At 50.0% G+C, this 17,381-nt stretch overlaps 1 protein-coding gene across 16 annotated transcripts in view; it reads right to left on the bottom strand.

The window, feature by feature from the left end:
• PITPNM2 (phosphatidylinositol transfer protein membrane associated 2) overlaps nt 1–17,381 on the bottom strand; it is a 157,958-nt gene that overhangs the window by 32,741 nt on the left and 107,836 nt on the right. For 15 of the 16 annotated variants that reach the window (XR_011249934.1, XM_069557715.1, XM_069557720.1 and 12 more), the window contains one exon: nt 4,182–4,354. Coding sequence is in view for 15 of the 16 variants with exons in the window: in XM_069557715.1 (XP_069413816.1) it covers nt 4,182–4,259 (78 nt within the window). In the remaining variant the exon portion in view is untranslated. Of the gene's footprint in view, nt 1–4,181; nt 4,355–12,408; nt 12,759–17,381 lie in introns of those variants that run through there. The other variant, XM_069557730.1, reaches the window with a different exon arrangement.

Here is a 17,381-nt window from a genome sequence, read left to right as displayed (position 1 = left end):
CTCCCTGCCAGACCATGTCCACCTGGAATCTCAAACTGTGACCTTACTTGGGAATAGGGTCTTTGCGGATGGAATTAGTTAAGATGAGGTCATCTTAATGTAAATAGATTGGACAATTCAGGGTGGGCCATATATTCAATAAGGCATCCTTCTCATTCTCATTCTCATAAGGCATCCTTATGAAAAAAGAGAACGGGGGACACTTCCCTGGTGGTCCAGTGGTTAAGAATCTGCCTTGCAATGCAGAGGACATAGGTTCGATCCCTGGTCAGGAAACTGTAAGATCCCACATGCCGAGGAGCAGCTAAGCCTGAGCCCACGTGCCACAACAAAAGAGTCCCTGCACTACAATGGAAGACCCGCGCGATGCAGTGAAGATCCTGTGTGACACGAGTGGGACCTGACACAGCGAAAGAAAGAGGAAACGGAGACACAGACACACACACGGGGAAGATGGAGACAGACACACACGGAGGGCAGGTGGCCATGTGACAAGGGAGGCAGAGACTGCAGGAGACAGCCTTACATCAAGAAATGCCGAGCTTTGTTGGCCACCACAGGAAGCTAGGAGAGACAAGGAAGGATTCTCCCCAGCCCCACAAAGCCTTCAGAGGGAGCATAGCCCCCTAACACCTTGATTTTGAACTTCTACCCTCCAGAACTTTGAGAGAATACATTTCCATTGCTTTAAGCCACCCAGTTTGTGGTGGTTTGTTACGACGGCTCCAGGGCATGGAATGAAGGTCTGGGGTGCCGGGTGGCTCAGCAAGAAGAGGATGTGCAGGCCGGAGGGGCCAGGGCACAGGGAGTCTCTGAAGGTGCCCAGCCTGCTGGGATCTGAGGGCAGAGGACAGAGAGGGAGCAGGGACGGGGATGGGGCCTGCTTGGCCTTAGTGGGGCTTCACAGACTCCAGGTCCCAGGGTTGGGGCAGGGGAGAAGAGGAGGAGGGGAGGGCAGGCAGCGCTTGGTGCCTCCCCTGGGGACTATGGAAGGATGGGCAGGAGAGATAGGCCCAGCTCCCAGGGGCACACATGCCCAGGGTGAGACCTGACGGGTCCCCCTCCCTACTCTACCCACACAGGCTGGGTGGAGAACCTTCCCCTCCTGCTGTGCTCCCCTGCCCCATCCCTGGAGCCTGGGGTCTGCAAGAGAGAAATCTGGGCCGCCAGGCGTCTGGTGCAGAAAAAGCCCTGGGAAGGAGTGGGGAGGGGGTGGGTTTAAAAGATTCAAAGACCAAGAAACCCCCGGCCAATCAGGCAGCTCTCAGAGCTGTCCAGGGTCCTGGCCAAGCCGCTTCCAATCACTTCCTCCCTTTGCTGAGAACCTCCAAGGATGGAAGGCTCTGTTTACGTCAGACAGACCGATTTTCCTTCTTCTTTCGAAACCTTGAACAACATGTATATTGAGTTTCATTCAGGCAGGTGTGAGGTAGTGTGACACGTGAGCCCATCTTGTTCACAACCTCAGGGAGGAGGTGGCTTGTTCAGCAGGCAGGCCTCTCCCTAGCTGCTACCCCAGATGGCAAGCGGGATCACTGGGCAATGGATGAATGGTCTTGCTCTTCTTTCTGCAGAAACAAAGCTGCCTTCCTTGATGGTCCATCCGCCTCGTAAGGCCCAGCTGAGAACGGAGGCTCTCCTGGAGCACTGACCCCAAACCCACATGCGCACTAGGTTCCTGTGCCCCCAGGCCCACTGTTCTGGTGTCTACTCAGTGGGCTGCATACACATCTGTCTCCCTGCAGGCAATCCTAGAGCACAGAAAGCGCTTTTCATTCATCTCTGTAGCCCAACCCTCAGCCACAGCCGGGCACAGAAGAGTCTGGTGAATTTAACTTCATTTTTTTTTTTTTTAATATTTACTCATTTATTTATTGGGCTGTGCTGGGTCTTAGTTGTGGCATCTGGGTTCTGGTTCCCTGACCAGGGATGGGACCCAGGACCCCTGCATTGGGAGCATGAAGTCTTAACCACTGGACCACCAGGGGAGTCCCTCAACTTAGTTTTTTAACAGCATTATTGAGGTACGACGGACAAACAGTAAACCATATATATGTAAAGGTATAGTCACTGAGCTGTGATGTGGGTCCACGCCCCTAAAACTGTCACACAGTGGAGATAACGGGCATGTCCATCACCCCCACAGTGGACGGAGCCCCCCCGGAACTTCAGGGCCAGAGATGGGTAAGATAAATTCCAGAGTGGGAGAGAGGCAACTGGCCTTGGGAGGCAGACGGTGTTGGTGAGGCTGTAGGAGGCAACACACAGGATGCTGGGAACGTTTCACATTAACTGGAGGTACAGGAAAGATGTTGAAAAACAAACAACTTGAAATAGGGGCTGCAGACAGATGGCAGGTGTTTGAGGAGCCCTGAGTCAGAGGTGGCTATATACTCAGAAAAGCCTGGGGTACCCTAGAAGCTGAAAGCCAGCCCCCGAGCTGAGAGACACCTGCTGTGGGCCAGGGCTCCCTGCCGGCTCAAGGAGGAATGAAGAAGCCACAGGACACACAGATCCTCTGGCAGATCAGCTGGTCCTTGAGCAGGCTGAGCCATCTCCCGAGTGCCTGGAGCTGGGGGGCTGATGCTAGTCTCGCCTCTCCCCACTCTCTAGGAATAATTATGGGGTAAGTGGTTCAAGAGCGAATCGAGTGGTGCTTCTGAAGAGGCATGAAGCAAACAGCCCCCCAGAGAGGCTGAGTTTGCCTTCTGTTCTCTTCCCGGCCAAGCATTCCATGCAGTGCTCTGGGTCAAACTCGGAATGGACGTGGAGGCCCTTCTGGGCTCCCCCTGCCCTGCCATGATTGGGGCCTGCTTAGCCAGGGGTGGCACTGAGGCACCCTTGTACCCCGGAGAGCCAGAGCCAGGAGGGAAGCAGGTTCACAATCAGTCCCCCAAGTGGGAGGAAGCTGCCAGGCCAGGCAAAGGGCTGGGGCACTGAGAATGAGCGAGAGGCTGGCAGAGAAGCTGGGATGGGACTCCACCCTGCACTGAGCAGGACCCTAGCCAAGACCTCAAGGAGCAGGAGCTCTGGTCCCATCTGGGCCATAAGGACTCAATGGGTTCCAGGTTACTCAGGCACTGAGTAGGGAGCCCAGCAATGTCTTGGGTGGGGTGGTCATCTCTGGCTTTTCACAGGCCCAATCATCCTCAAATCCATTTGTGTACATGCTAAGTCATTTCAGTTGTGTCCAACTCTTTGCAACTCTGTGGACTATAGTCCGCCAGGCTCCTCTGTCCTTGGGATTCTCCAGGCAAGAATACTGGAGGGGGTTGCCATGCCCTTCTCCATGGGATCTTTCCAACCTAGGGATCGAACAGGCATCTCTTACATCTCCTGCACTGGCAGATGGGTTCTTTACCACTAGTGCCACCTGGGAAACCCCAAAGTCATCTGTGACTCTGTAAATCAGCCACTTAGCCTAGGGTAGAGAGGAAAGTGTGTACCTGGAGCCAGGAGCCAGGCTGTGTGCTCCTGGACAAGTCATTGAACTTCTCTGGGCCTCACACCTTCCTGTCTCTCAAATGGGTTGTTATGGACTGAATGTCTGCGTCCCCTGTCCCCCTAAATTCATATGTTGCAGCCCCAACCTCCAGTGTGATGGTACTGGGAGGTCAGGCCTTTGGGAGGTGTTTAGGTCATGAAGGTGGGGCCCTCACAATGGGATCAGTATAAAGAGACCCCCCCAAGGAACTCCCTGGCTCGGTCCACTGTGTGAAGACACAGTGCAAAGGTGACCGTCTGTAAGCCTGGAAGAGAGCCCTCACCAGACACTGAATCTGTCAGTACCTTGATCTTGGACTTTCCAGCCTCCAGCACTGTGAGAAATAAACGTCTGTTGTTTAAGCTGCCTCATCTGCAGCATTTTACAGCCCAAGCTGACAAAACGCAAGGATGATATCTGGATCAGTGAAAAGATGGGTGTTAAATACAAAGAGTGCTAGTCTTACGAACGCTGTGAATACTGTGCTGGTGAGACAACCCCAAAGCCACAAACATCTGCCGCGTGTTGCACATGCCTGGCTTCGTGCTTGGAAGCCAGAGCTCTGGTGCAATTCACACACTGACAGGGAGTCCACTGGACAGAGACTGCTGTGAAGGCCGCGGTGCCACCCCGCCCCCACGTCGGTGCAAAGAGCCGCTGCGGGCACGGGGGGGCCTGCCCCGGCCCCACCACCCACCTGTATCATGTACAGCTGGGCGATGCGGTACTCCTCCACGGTCATTGGCAGAGGAATCCGATATTCCTTTATAATCATCTTGGAGTCCAAGCCTTCCCGTCGGTAGGGAACTGCGTGTTGGGGCTTCTAGACGAGGTTCCTTAAATAACCATGACAAAATTCACCAAGGACCCCTGAGAGAGAAAGAGAGGACAGGAGAGTCACTTTCTGCAAAGGCTGGTGAGTACAGTGGCACAGGAAGGACCTAGTCTTGATCCCAGGTTAGAATTCTGACCTCAGTTCGGCCACAAGCCCACAGCATGACCTTGAGCCCAACGTGTGACCTTGAGCAGGTTCCCTCAACATCCGCAGCCTCCATTTTCCCTGTTGGCTCAGCAACTGTGTACAAGACGTGTATAAACTGATCAGCCTGGTGGAAATAAAGGATTGTTCTCTTGCTAGCGAGAGCCAGGCAACAAGAGGGCATCGTATCCCCTAAGAATCAAGAGCACCGCGCTCCTGTTTTACTTGCAGGTCTAACAAGCGGCGGCCTCAGCTCTCGTGTGTTCTGGGGTGGCTGGAGGCGGGCATGGTGATAGCAGCAAGTGATGATGGCTGGCAAGAAGTCAGGACAGGGGCTTCCCTGCTGGTCTAGTGGTTAAGACTGTGCACTTCCCATGCAAGGGGCGTGGGAAGCTAAGACCCTGCATGCTGCATGGCCAAAAATTTTTTTAAAGGGTACAACTTGAAAATATAAATAAAATGAAATATAATACATAAATAAAATATAATAAAAAATAAGAAGGCACGACAAATGAAACTATGAAAAACAGATGTGAACAATTTTAAAAACTGGCAGTCTGGGACCCTTCAGCATCAGGGCAATTGGTTCTGCTCCTGTCACTGGGCACAGATGGCAACACTACTTCCCAGCAGGAGATCTCGAGTTATCAAAGGAGGTGACCTTACATGTAGTTTCAGTTCAATCCACCACCCACTGCTTACTGTTGCCTACTCTACTGTTGACATTGGGCTAGGTCTTGCAGGTAGAAGAGGAAAGTAAGATACACGGTTGGGTCTCACAGCATGTGAATTATGTATCAGTAAAGCTCTTTGAAAACATAAGCAAGGGCTTCCCCTGGCAGTTCAGTGGTTATGATTCCTCCTTCCACCACAAGGGGTGCAGGTTCAATCCCTGGCCTGAGTTAAGATCCCACCTGGCTAGCAGCCAAAAAAACAAAAGGTAAAATGGAAGCAATATTGTAACAAATTCAATAGGCTTTAAACATGGTCCACATTAAAAAAATTTTTTAATTAAAAACCTATAAGCAGGCAATGTATTCATAGCAGCTTGTATTTAACACAACAATAAATTTGATGAAGACCTGCACCTAAAGGAATCATATTTTAGAAAACAAATTTTAATCCTTGAAGGAGGCATATCCTCAGTGATCTGGAAAATGAAATCACCCATCAGAGTCTTTCCCCTAGATGGCAGAGGCTTCGCTGTAAATATATTTGGTTACCCCTAGAGAGATCAGATGGTATTAACTGGAAGCTGAGTGAAGGCTTCCAAGACAGGCAGTGGCAGAATCAGGATAGTACTTCAGACGCATCACATTGGGGATAGTAGTTGGTGAGGATTGATGGTGACTGGAGGCAGGGTGTCAGCTAAGTGATAAAAGTGAGGGACTGACCAGGCAGGCAGCTCCCCCAGGGCACCAAGTGTATGAGGTCTGAGCATCGCCCAGACACTAATGCATTACTGGATAACTAACAAGACTGGGAAAAGCATATATACCAGAACTCCTGGGATAATCAGTACATAAGATGGAAAAGAAATCCTTTAATAAACCACCTAACAGGAAAGATGGAGCTGGGAGGTGTATATAAATAGGCCAGAGATGGCCCTGCATTATTAGCCCAAAATAACCCCCATGCTGTTAACTTCTTTACAGTAGGTGGGTCTGTATTGTGCTCAGACCCTCAGTCCGACTCTTTCTGACCCTAGGGACTGTAGCCCAGGCTCCTCTGTCCGAGAGATTCTCCAGGCAACAATACTGGAGTGGGTTGCCATGCCCTCCTCCAGGGGATCTTCCTGACTCAGGGATCAAACTTGCATCTCCTGCACCGCCAGCACTGCAGGCAGATTCTTTACTGCTGAGCCACTTGGGAAGCCCAGGTCGGACTATTAGCCCCCCTGCAAAACCTCCAGCATCAAACTCAACTTCTCACATATCCAATTGCTTTAAATACAGTCCAGATAAGCATCTTTTTAGCCAAGTAAGACTTCATCTATGGACTTGCCTGGTGGTCCAGTGGTTGAGAATTCCAATTGCAGCGGACACAGGTTCCGTTCCTGGTCCAGGAAGATCCCACATGCCCCAGGGCAACTAAGACCATGAGCCACAACTTTAGAGCCCAAGAGCTCTAGGGCTCACGCTCTGCAATAAGAGCAGTCTATATGCAGCAATGAAGACTCAGTGCAGCCAAAAAAAAAAAGAGAGAGAGAGAAACAACACCCTGGGCTTAGCTGGGCCAGCACAACGCCTAGGTTGACACTCTCAAGAGAGTAAGACACCAATTTGGGCACCTCCTGACACACACACACTCACACACACACACACACACACAAAACGAGAAAGAGTTAATGTTTGAGAGGTTGGATGGAATGAGGACTGGAGACAGGGAAGGGAAAACCTAGGTTCAGTAAGTGTCATGTTTCCAAAGCTTTTCCACTGTTTTGTGGGCTCCTTCTGCAGCAAGGGATAAATGCAATGACCGAGAATGACCTTGGGCAAGACCCATGTTGTCTAAATAACAAAGAAGACAGATGCTAACAAAGAGGTCAGACTCAAACTCTAAATGTTCTTGAGAAACTGCAGGAATCTAAGCAATCTGCCCTTCTGGGTTCTTCACAGCTCCACAGTAGATGACCTGCCCACACTTGCCCGTACATAAGTCAGACCAAGTGTCTGCTGGTTTGCTTCCTGTGGCCTGCTGGGCACCAGGGCAGACTGTGGGGCTGGACTAGGCTTCTTCCTTCTGTGCGAGTGTGCTCACTTGTGTCCGATTCTTTGCAACCTTATGGACTGTAGCCCGCCAGGCTCCTCTGTCCATGGGATTCTCCAGGCAAGAATACTGGAGTGGGTTGCCATGCCTTCCTCCAGGGGATCTTCCTGACCCAGGGACTGAACCTGCGTCTCCTGAACTGCAGGCGGATTCTTTACCACTGAGCCACAGGAGAAGCCCATTTAACTGCATGGTAACTAACAATAGGGGAGAGGAATCAGAACTCTAAGAGTGACACAAAATGTGCGGGCAAGGACTTCCCTAGTGGTCCAGTGGTTAAGACTTCACCTTCTAATGCAGGGGTTGCGGGTTCGATCCCTGGTAGGGGAGCTAAGATCTCACGTGCCTTTCAGCCAAAAAGCCAAAACATAAAACAGAGGCAATGTTGTAACGAATCCAATAAAGATTTTTTTTTAAAACTGGTCCACATTAAAAAATGTGCTGGCAGTCACAGTGGCGTTCCACCCTGGGATCTGAGGTCATAACCTGACAACGCCTTTCTCAGCTGTGTGACCTGTGCCTCAGTCTCTCTATACATATAATGGGGATAACACCACCTGCTGTTCTGAGTCATCATCAGGGTCACCGAGATAAGGGCAGATGAAGTGCTCACATGCCAGGGGGTGTTTGTCACTCAGAGGGGATTTCAGAAAGGCTTTATAGAATGTGGAGCTTCCAGACGACATGAGTTGGGTTTCCCGGGTCAGTGAGACTCTGTTCAGCAGAGCAGGTGGGAGGAGGATGCTTTGGGAGAAGGAACAGCATGTGCAAAGGCCCTGGGGCAAGAAGGTGATGCCCCCATCTCAATGACCTCTCACTGGTGCAACCCCAGTATTGTCACATGGTGTCCCTGGAGGACGGTACCGGGGCAGGGGTTGGGGTGCAAAGGCCACTGGCAGCCACTGTCCCCAGGGCAGGACATGCTCAAGGCCGAGACATGGCTACTCCCTGAAGCCAGGCATGACAGCCCACTCACGTGTGCATGGAGCCCAGCATCAGGTTGAGTGGGAGCAGGGTGACAAGTGGTCTGCCTTTGCTTCCAGAAGGGCTTTCTCCCAGGGGAGGAAAGACACACTGGCCGGATGGGGCAGGACCACAAAGCACACGTTTCTCAAAAAGCACTTCTGCACAGAAGTCAAGCTGTCCTTCCGAGCAGCCCCGGGGAAGGTCTGCGTCATCCACGCCTGTCCGGGCTGATCTCTGGGAAGCCATCGGTGCTCTGCCTATCTCAGGTCACTCTGCCTTGGCCCGAGGAGCAGCGCTCAGGAGAGGGACGTGGGCCACCTGGGGGTTTTCTTTCAAGATCACTCTGAAGGGCTTGGCAGTCTCTTGCCTCGTCAGGTACTTGCATTTTATTTACTTAAAATCAGATCTGTTTCTTTCTACACCTACACTAGCCGGTTCAGGCAACCATCCTGACTTCCTGTTGGTGGAGGAGTAGGGGCACTTCCGTTCTCAAAATGACACAGAATGACTAAAGACACAGAAAAGTCACCATGGCTGTGGAACGAGGAAATGGTTGCATCCCCTAACCACAGTCTGTGAAAGACAGCAGCCAGACACCATGAGGTCCGAGCTGTCGGCAGAGGACATGCTGGGAGCTAACATGTGCCACCTTGGACCTCCAAACAAACAACATCACCTCCTGGAAGACACAGAACCATGGAGTCTAGGGCTGTGGATGCCCCCAGGGGAAGAGAGCCATCGCCCCACACTTTGTTTTCTACTTTAAGTTTTTAAAAGTTATTTTTATTTCTTGTCAGGCTGTGGGCTTCCCTGGTAGCTCAGCTGGTAAAGAATTCACTTGTAGTGCAGGAGACCCCAGTTTGATTCCTGGATTGGGAAGATCCACTGGAGAAGGGATAGGCTACTCACTCCAGTATTCTTGGGCTTCCCTGGTGGCTCAGCTGGTAAAGAATCCACCTGCAATGTGGGAGACCTGGGTTTGATCCATGGGTTGGGAAGATCCCCTGGAGAAGGGAATGGCTACCCACTCCAATATTCTGGCTTGGAGAACTCCATGAACTGTATAGTCCATGGGGTCGCAAAGAGTCAGACACGACTGAGTGACTTTCACTTTCATTAGGCTGCACTGGGTCTTAGTTGCAGTATGCAGGTTTTCAACTGCAGCATGTGGGATCTTAGTTCCCTGACAAGGGATTGAACTCAGGCCCCTCACATTGGGAGCATGGAGTATTATCAACCTCTGAACCACCAGATAAGTCCCTTCTTTTCTATTTTTTTAATTGAATTATTACAAAGATCCAGAAACATGCACATAAGCACACATCGGTATATTTTCACATACTGAACACACCTATATGACCAGAACCCAGGTCAAAAAACAGAAAGTTAACAACCCAGAGCCCCCACTTCAACCCACCAAGGCACAACCTCCCCAACCGTGGACAACCACTGTCCTGCCTTTCACCTGTTTTGTATTTTGTACTAGGTTGAAGCCTGTGTCCCTGGTAGTGGTAAAGAATATGCCTGCCAAAACAGGAGATATAAAAGACACAGGTTCAATCCCTGGGTCAGGAAGATCGCCTAGAGGAGGAAATGGCAACCCAGTTCAGTATCCTTGCCTGGAGAATCCCAAGGACAGAGGAACCTGGCAGGCTACAGTCTGTGGGGTCTCAAAGAGTCAGACATGACTGAAGCGGTTTTGCATGCATGCACTAGGTTGAGCCTACAAATTTCCAATCTCCAACTGTCTCTGGCCCACCAAATGAGCAATTTCACATGAAATCATGCTGTAAGTGCACTTTTGATTCTAAGCTGCTTTTGAAACATCATGATCCCAGGGTTCATCCAATTTGCTGCATGTGACTGTAGAGGGCTCAGTCTCATTGCTATCTAGCATTTCACTCTGTAAATATGCTATAATTGATTTAACTATTCCATCATTGATGGGCATTTGGGTAATTTTCAATTTGGAGTTTATTGGGAATAGGGCTGCTGTGAACAACTGAATACACTCACAAATGCAATTTTACATTATGGAATGGAAAGGGAGTGACAGTCGATGGTAAAATCCCACCAATATGCCATTTCTATGTCAGAACCTAGTTTTCCAAGGAAAGGAGTGAAGTGGGGCTTGGAAGGGAGGCAGGGCAGTGAGGGGAGATGGAAAATAAGACAGACAGTCAGAGACTTAGAGAGCTTTTTTATGAACCACAACAACTGCACGAACCCCCAAACCTGAGAGAGCTGGAATGCCTGGGCACAGGATGAAAAAGAGCTCTGGGAAGGAGACAATAAATTAGTCCAAAATGCAGCTGCAGACTGCCCTGGATCATTCCCTGCATTTCTTGAAAGCTGGTATTTAGAAGGTAGCTACAGAACAATAATCAGAAAGAAATTCACATAAGTCGTGTGCATCACGGATGGGGGCCAGGACATGACGAACATGCATTACAGGAGGAATCACCCAGAAAAATGCAGAAAGATTTCAGAAAAACAGCTTTCCCTTGAGTCAGAGAAATTACAGATATAATCTCTTAGAAACAAGTGGGGGCAGAGGAGTGGAAGAAAGTAAACAGAAATTTAAACAAGAAATTACTGGATAACAGAAGAGATGAAAGCTGAAAGGCTGGTAAGCAGAGTTCAGGGGAAAATGGAAAAGAAAAATAAATACATCACAGATACCTTTTAGAGCCTTATCATAAGCAATGAATAAAGAGGCAAAACATAGTGTGAACAATTAGGGATGGTAGGCAGGCTTGAGAAACTCACAGAAGATTAAGTGAAGACTAATAAGACAAAATGACAGATATGGGAGGCAGAAGGAAATCCAACATATATATAATTGGTATGCTTCTCTGAGAAAATAGAATAATAGAATGGAAGTGGGAGAAGTATTCAAATATATAATGAAAAAAATTCCCTGAAATAAAAAAAGATTTGACTCTGCAGATTAACTGCCATTCTGTGGTCCAGGAAAACCTGATGGTATAACAAACATCAAGACATCCTTAAAAACGTGATTGAGCTTAAAGGATAAAGAATCATACAACTAGGGGGGATGTGGAGATGCGTTGAGGACAATCAAAGTTCCCCTCAGCAACACAATTTCAAAACACAGTGGAGCAATATCTACAGAGTTCTAAGGGACGGAAAATGTAAACCAGAACTTTTATACCCAGCTAAACTGTCCTTTAAGCATAAAGTGAACAGACATTCTGAAACATGAATTTAGGAGCTTAGACATCCATGAGGTGTCTTTAAAATTACCTGACACGAAAACCCATTCAACCCAAAGATAAATAAAAGTAAGCTCATCAATGGAGAGATCCTGGTGAATACTAAGTCATATTTGTGAAATCATGACAGTTATGGTCACTGAATAAAACACAGAGACCTTGACATGGTATATAAATAATATAACTAGAAGAATTGAGAATGGGAGAACAGAAGTTGATGATAATTTCCTCAACTTCCATGGCATGGAAGTTGATTCATTATGTAGATTAAAAACCTAATGATGAGTGAATAGTTGGGGCACAGGAATTTTTAGAGCAGTAGAATTACTGGACATCATGCTACCATGCTGGCTGCATATCATCCTACATTTGTCAAAACACATAGATTGTACAACACAAAAAGGGTGACCCTGAATGGAGACCATGGACTCTGGGTGGTAACAATACATCGATGTAGTGTCATCAGTTGCAATGTGCCACTCTAGTGGGGGATGTTGATAACAGGGGAGGCTGTGCTTGTATAGGTGGGGCGGCCGGGGCGGGGGGGAGTATATGGAGAATCTCTGTACCTTCCTCTCAATTTTGCTGTGAATTTAAAACTTCCCTAAAAAACAAATTTTATTACTTAAAAAATTAACAACTCAAACCTTGTAAAGTTTTTCTCTCAGAAAGTAGATTAGAGGTTAGCAGGGGCAAGGGAGAAGAGGCGAATGGGGAGTCATTATTGAATGTTTACAGAGTTTCAATTTTGGTGATTAAAAAAAAAATCCTGAAAATAGCAGTGGGGATAGTTGTACAACACTGTAAATGTACCAATGCCACACAATTTTACACTTAAAAAGTGGTTAAAAAGGCAAATTTTGTCATATATAAATATATATCACAATTTAAAAAATTAATGTAATAGGCCAAAACCCATTGAATTGTACATTTTAAATGTGAATTGTATGGGATGTGAAGTATATCTAACAAACCTCTTAAGGGATTCCCTCGTGGTCCAGTGGTTAAGACTCTGCGCTTCCACTGCGGGGGGCACAGGGGCCATTCCTAATCAGGGAACCTACAAGCCTGGTGGTGCAGCCAAAATAATAATAGTAATAATATTAATAATAAAGCTGTTAAGTTTGTTTCCTCTTTTCTCATCTTAACTCTAACCTGTTAGAAACTATTATCACTGAAGAAATGTTGAAATGCTTGAATAAATGTTTTTCTGAAGTTTAACAAATACATGCAAATAGGTGATTTGTTGTTGGTTAAATTCAAGTAAAATTAAATTTGATTTTTATTTTTAAAATGCATGTAGAGGGGCTTCCTTAGCAGTCCAGTGGTTAAGACTCTGCACTTCCAATGCGGGGGACCCAGGTTCAATCTCTGGTCGGGGAACTAAGATCCCACATGCCGTGCAGCACAGCCATAAACGAAAAATAAACAAAATGCATAAATACATAAAAAAGCTTATTTTAGAGCATTAAAATACTATAGCATGTTTAAAAAGCAATCTGGAAAAATGTTCACTGGATGCTGTGTATGCACACGCTAAGTCACTTCAGTCGTGTCTGACTCTTTGCAACCCTATGGACGATAGACCACCAGGCCCCTCTGTCCACGGGATTCTCCAAGCAAGAATGTTGGAGTGGGTTGCCATGCTCTCATCCAGGGGAACTTCCCAACGCAGGGATGGAACTCAAGTCTCTTATGTCTGTTGCAGTGGCAGGGTGGCTCTTCACCACTAGCGCCACTTGGGAAGCCTGGATGCCGGAGAGGGTTATCGCAAATTGATGGAATTTTGGGCAACTTTTACTAGCACTTTTCTCTATCATTCACTTTTTCACGAGGCAGCAGCAAAAGAGTGTGAGCAGTATGTGTACAACCAGCCAGAGAAGGTCGTCCACGTAGTTGTGAAAATGATGGACTCTGAGTCAGTCAGACCTTCTGCCACCTCCCAGCAGTGACTGTGGGCAAACTGCTTAATCTCTTCGCTCTTTCATTTGATCTTCTACAAAATAAGAGGTGAGAATAGCACCTACCCCATTGGGCTGTCTTATGGATTAAATGAGATTGTGCCCATAAAACACTTTAGTCTGGTTCCAGCCAGCACTCAGCTTAGCAATTAGGAGGTGCTGCTGTGCTGAGCAGGGTCTGGAAGGCAGGTGCCGGGGGAACAGAGTCCGTGGGCACCTGGCTGGGCTGCCAGGTGCAGGCACAGGTGCAGACACTACACCCACCAGCATCAGGGAAAGACAGCCCAGCACCCAGGACAACAGTGTCCACAGGACGGATGGCAGGTGCTGGTTGGCTTTGCAGCCAGAATGCAGGCCTGGCTAGGGCACACAAGAGTCCCCTTGTTCTCTGTCTGGCTGAGTCTGGAGCCAGGGGTGGGGCACAGACAGACCCCAGCCCCCTCAAGAGAGAAGGCAGTTCGACTTGGCCTCCGCCTGTCCACCATGCCTCCTCACCCAGCCCTGAACCCTCAGATGATCTCATTACACCCACTCTGGCTGCCTGGGCTCGAGAGGCAGACTCACATTTCATCTCGGTCCCCGCTGGAGTCGTGATGGGTTAGACAGAATTATATTTTACTGCCTTCCACAGGGCAGCTTTTGGGGCTAGAATAATGAGACGGAAGAAAGAAATATACAAGTCTGCAGAGGCTCGCCTGCGTGGGAAGCCAGGCAAGGAGTCTGTGTGACCGTCGCCCACAAACCACTACCCTCCCCCCAGCCTCTCTGCAAGAAGAACAGCAACAGACCTTCTAGAGGGCCCCTCAGATGTGGCACCTGTCTCTAGAAAAGCCTTGGATTTCCAGAATCCCTGTATTCATGACTCCCAGGCCCCATGTTCATCAGGAAACAGCAGAAGGGCCAGGTGATGTCAGAGTAGGGGCTACTTGGCATGGCGATCAGGGAGGCCACAAGGGGCGGAACCACCTCTGGTCAAGATGCACAGCTCAGACTGCATCCTGCTGGGCCTAGAGCCCTGGCTTGGGCTGGGAGCTGGGGAGGGCAGGGGTGGGAGGTGACCCTCCCTCTTTCAGGTAGCTCAGCCCATGAGAACTAAGATGGGAAGACAGAGAAAATGGGCCTGCAGTTGACCCAGAATATCTGATTCTGTCCAAGGACTTGTGGGCAGGACAGCTCTCAGGACCTCCCTAGCTGGGAGTTCAAAGGTCTCCGGGGACCCCAGGTTGGGGGGTCGTTATCAGCGAAGACTGGTGGATTATTAGGGTTTGGCTCAGAAGGGTGGGCAGCTAGGAAGAAACGGCAGTGGCTCTGAGCGGAGGCCAGGGCAAGACACCCAGACTGGGAGGGGGAGCAAGAGAATTGAGTTTACAGAGAACCTAATCTGTTTTTCCGTGATTAGCCGGGGTTTGACGTCACAGATGGAATTTAGGAGTGAGGCTGTGCAGAGGCAGTGGAGGATGGAATCCATCCAAATACAATTCAGCTGCATTCTGGCCATTAGGTCTGGAAGTTCCTCCAAGCCAGGCCAGCGGGGCCTGCCTACACATTCACAACAGAGGAGGGGATGGCTGGTGGGGACGGGAGGGGCCCTGGGCACATTGGGAACGAACTTTCCGGATCCTCTGGGTCTCTCTGCTGCTGTCTTTAGGAAGCCCCCTTCTTCTGCTCTCTGCTTCCCCAGCCTACAGGCCCCCAGTCAGGGGCCAAAGTGGGTATATATTAAAAGAACTCCAGTTGCCCCCATGTGGGCAACTCCTTCCCTCCATACCTCCTCCTACCATCCAGATTCAGGGAAGGCAGGCTCCAGATGAATGGGAGAGGGCGTAGAGGGGAAAGGGGCAGTGTCCCAGGGACCAGCACACCAGGCTGGGTGGAGGGGATGAGGGGTGATCGGGGGAGAGTGTGACCACTCATTAGCTGCCTCTCTGTCCCCTGGGAGTAAAAGCAAGAGCAGACACATCACCCCATGAAATTCTGAGCTGGAAGGAACAGGGCAGGGGCTTGCAATTCCTGCCCCCACAGTAGTCTCCTCTTTATCTGTTACACACTGGACTTCTTCCAAGATTATGGGGAACAGTATAGGACACCCCCGTTCCAGTCCAACCCTCACTTTATAAATGGGGAGACTGACGCCTGGATTTCACAGGTGTGAAGAGCTGGAGGACACAGACTCCCTCCGTGTCCTGTAACCTTATGAGATGATGACACAGCACCCTGGAGCTTGAGTGCTGAAGGGGGCCCCATGGAGCCCCAAAGCCCTGAGCACCCCTGCAGTCACTGACATCCCAGGAAAGGCCACATGTCTCCTCGCTGTTTGCCTGCAGTGCCAACCTGGGGACGACTGCCAAGCCACTGCAGGACTCAGTCATCAGCCCTTCCCTCTGGGGACAGGGGCCACCTGGGGGCAGCTCACAGTGCTCTGCAGGCTGGGCATGCTGGGTGGTGGGGATGGGACCCCTGGGACGTGTGCAAGGCTTCTGCAGCATAGTGTCTGTAACACCCCAACTAGAACAGCAGCCGGGGCTGAGCAGTGAGGACTTTTTATCGCTATGGTGCCAACAGCAAAGCAGATCCCCAGAGGGCTGGTGCCCTTCTCAAGGACAGCCACAACGCCAAGGGCGAGGGGCACCCCACTTTCCCCAATTTCATGACTCCTACTCCCTGCCAGCTCCAACCCTGCTTGTCGGGAAACAAAGAGAGGAGATGTGCAGCTGAGGAAATTCAAACTGAAGTCCCCCAGGGACTTTCTTGGGGGGCAGGGCGTCCAGTGGTTAAGACTCCACGCTGCCCATTCAGGGGACACAGGTTTGATCCCTGGTCAGGAAACTAAGATTCTATCATGCTGTGGAGTGCGGCCAAAAAAGATTAAAAAAAAAACACCAAGATCCAGATCCTCCAAGATGAGCAAGAGGGGCACTAGCCAGAACTCACCCCGCTTCTTCTGCTGATCACCCTGTGGGGACCCTGCTGGTCACTGCCACCAAGATCAGCACCCCACTGACCTCCCGGGAGCCACTCCCCACTCTTAGCACTGAGCACAGTTCAAAGAAGTTGGGGCTGTTCAACCAGAATGCCACTGGATGCTTAGAGGTCATAACAGAAACACACACCCAGAGGGACCTGGGCTGACAGTCTGGCTCCAAGCTGTGGCTCACACAGCCATCACCTGGGGGATGGCTCAGAGGTTCTGGCTCCTGGTGGCCTCCCCTGGGTGGTACCACTGTGGCACCCAGGTCACTTTCTTATGTTGGCAGTACCCACATCTGTTCACCTAAGCTCCTACATCTGGGCCTCCGGGGAGTCCGCTGTCCTTAGAGATGAGCACCCCTTGAAGGGAGAATGTCCCCAGCTACTCAGTCAGAAGGAGGAGGAACCCACCAAACCAGACGCTAGGAGGTGGGAGCACCTCCAGGTTAGAGGGGGAGCTGGGAGCTCTGCTTAAGCTGGTGTTCAGAATGCCATCCATCACAGGCTGGGGTTCTGCTGCAGGCTGTGCCCCAGGGTACCTCTGCTCATGAATCCCCCGGGAAATATAAGCTTCTGGGCAGCAGAGTTAATAAGAAAAACCGGTAATGAGAGCCAGAGCTGAGATTTTGACCCAAACTGGGACGACCCCTTATGTGACGATAACGATGTGATAACGACAACATGAAATAAACATCAGGCTCCCAGCACCGAGTGCTCACTTCTCGGACCAGCCTGGGCTCCTGGGGCTGGTGGACACTTTAGTGGACTCAGCACCTGGCAATCTTGCCCCAGTGATTCTGCTCCTACACCCACCCCAGCTATTTTATACCTTCTCCTCAACTGTTCTCCTTTATTCCCTCAAATTCCCACCCTGCTGCTGCTGCTGCTGCTGCTAAGTTGCTTCAGTCGTGTCCGACTCTGTGTGACCCCATAGACGGCAGCCCACCAGGCTCCCCCGTCCCTGGGATTCTCCAGGCAAGAACACTGGAGTGGGTTGCCATTTCCTTCTCCAATGCATG

The sequence above is a fragment of the Ovis canadensis genome, chromosome 17 (assembly GCF_042477335.2).
Source record: "Ovis canadensis isolate MfBH-ARS-UI-01 breed Bighorn chromosome 17, ARS-UI_OviCan_v2, whole genome shotgun sequence".
NCBI classification, from domain to species: domain Eukaryota; kingdom Metazoa; phylum Chordata; class Mammalia; order Artiodactyla; family Bovidae; genus Ovis; species Ovis canadensis.
This window is presented reverse-complemented; position numbering and strand designations above follow the sequence as displayed.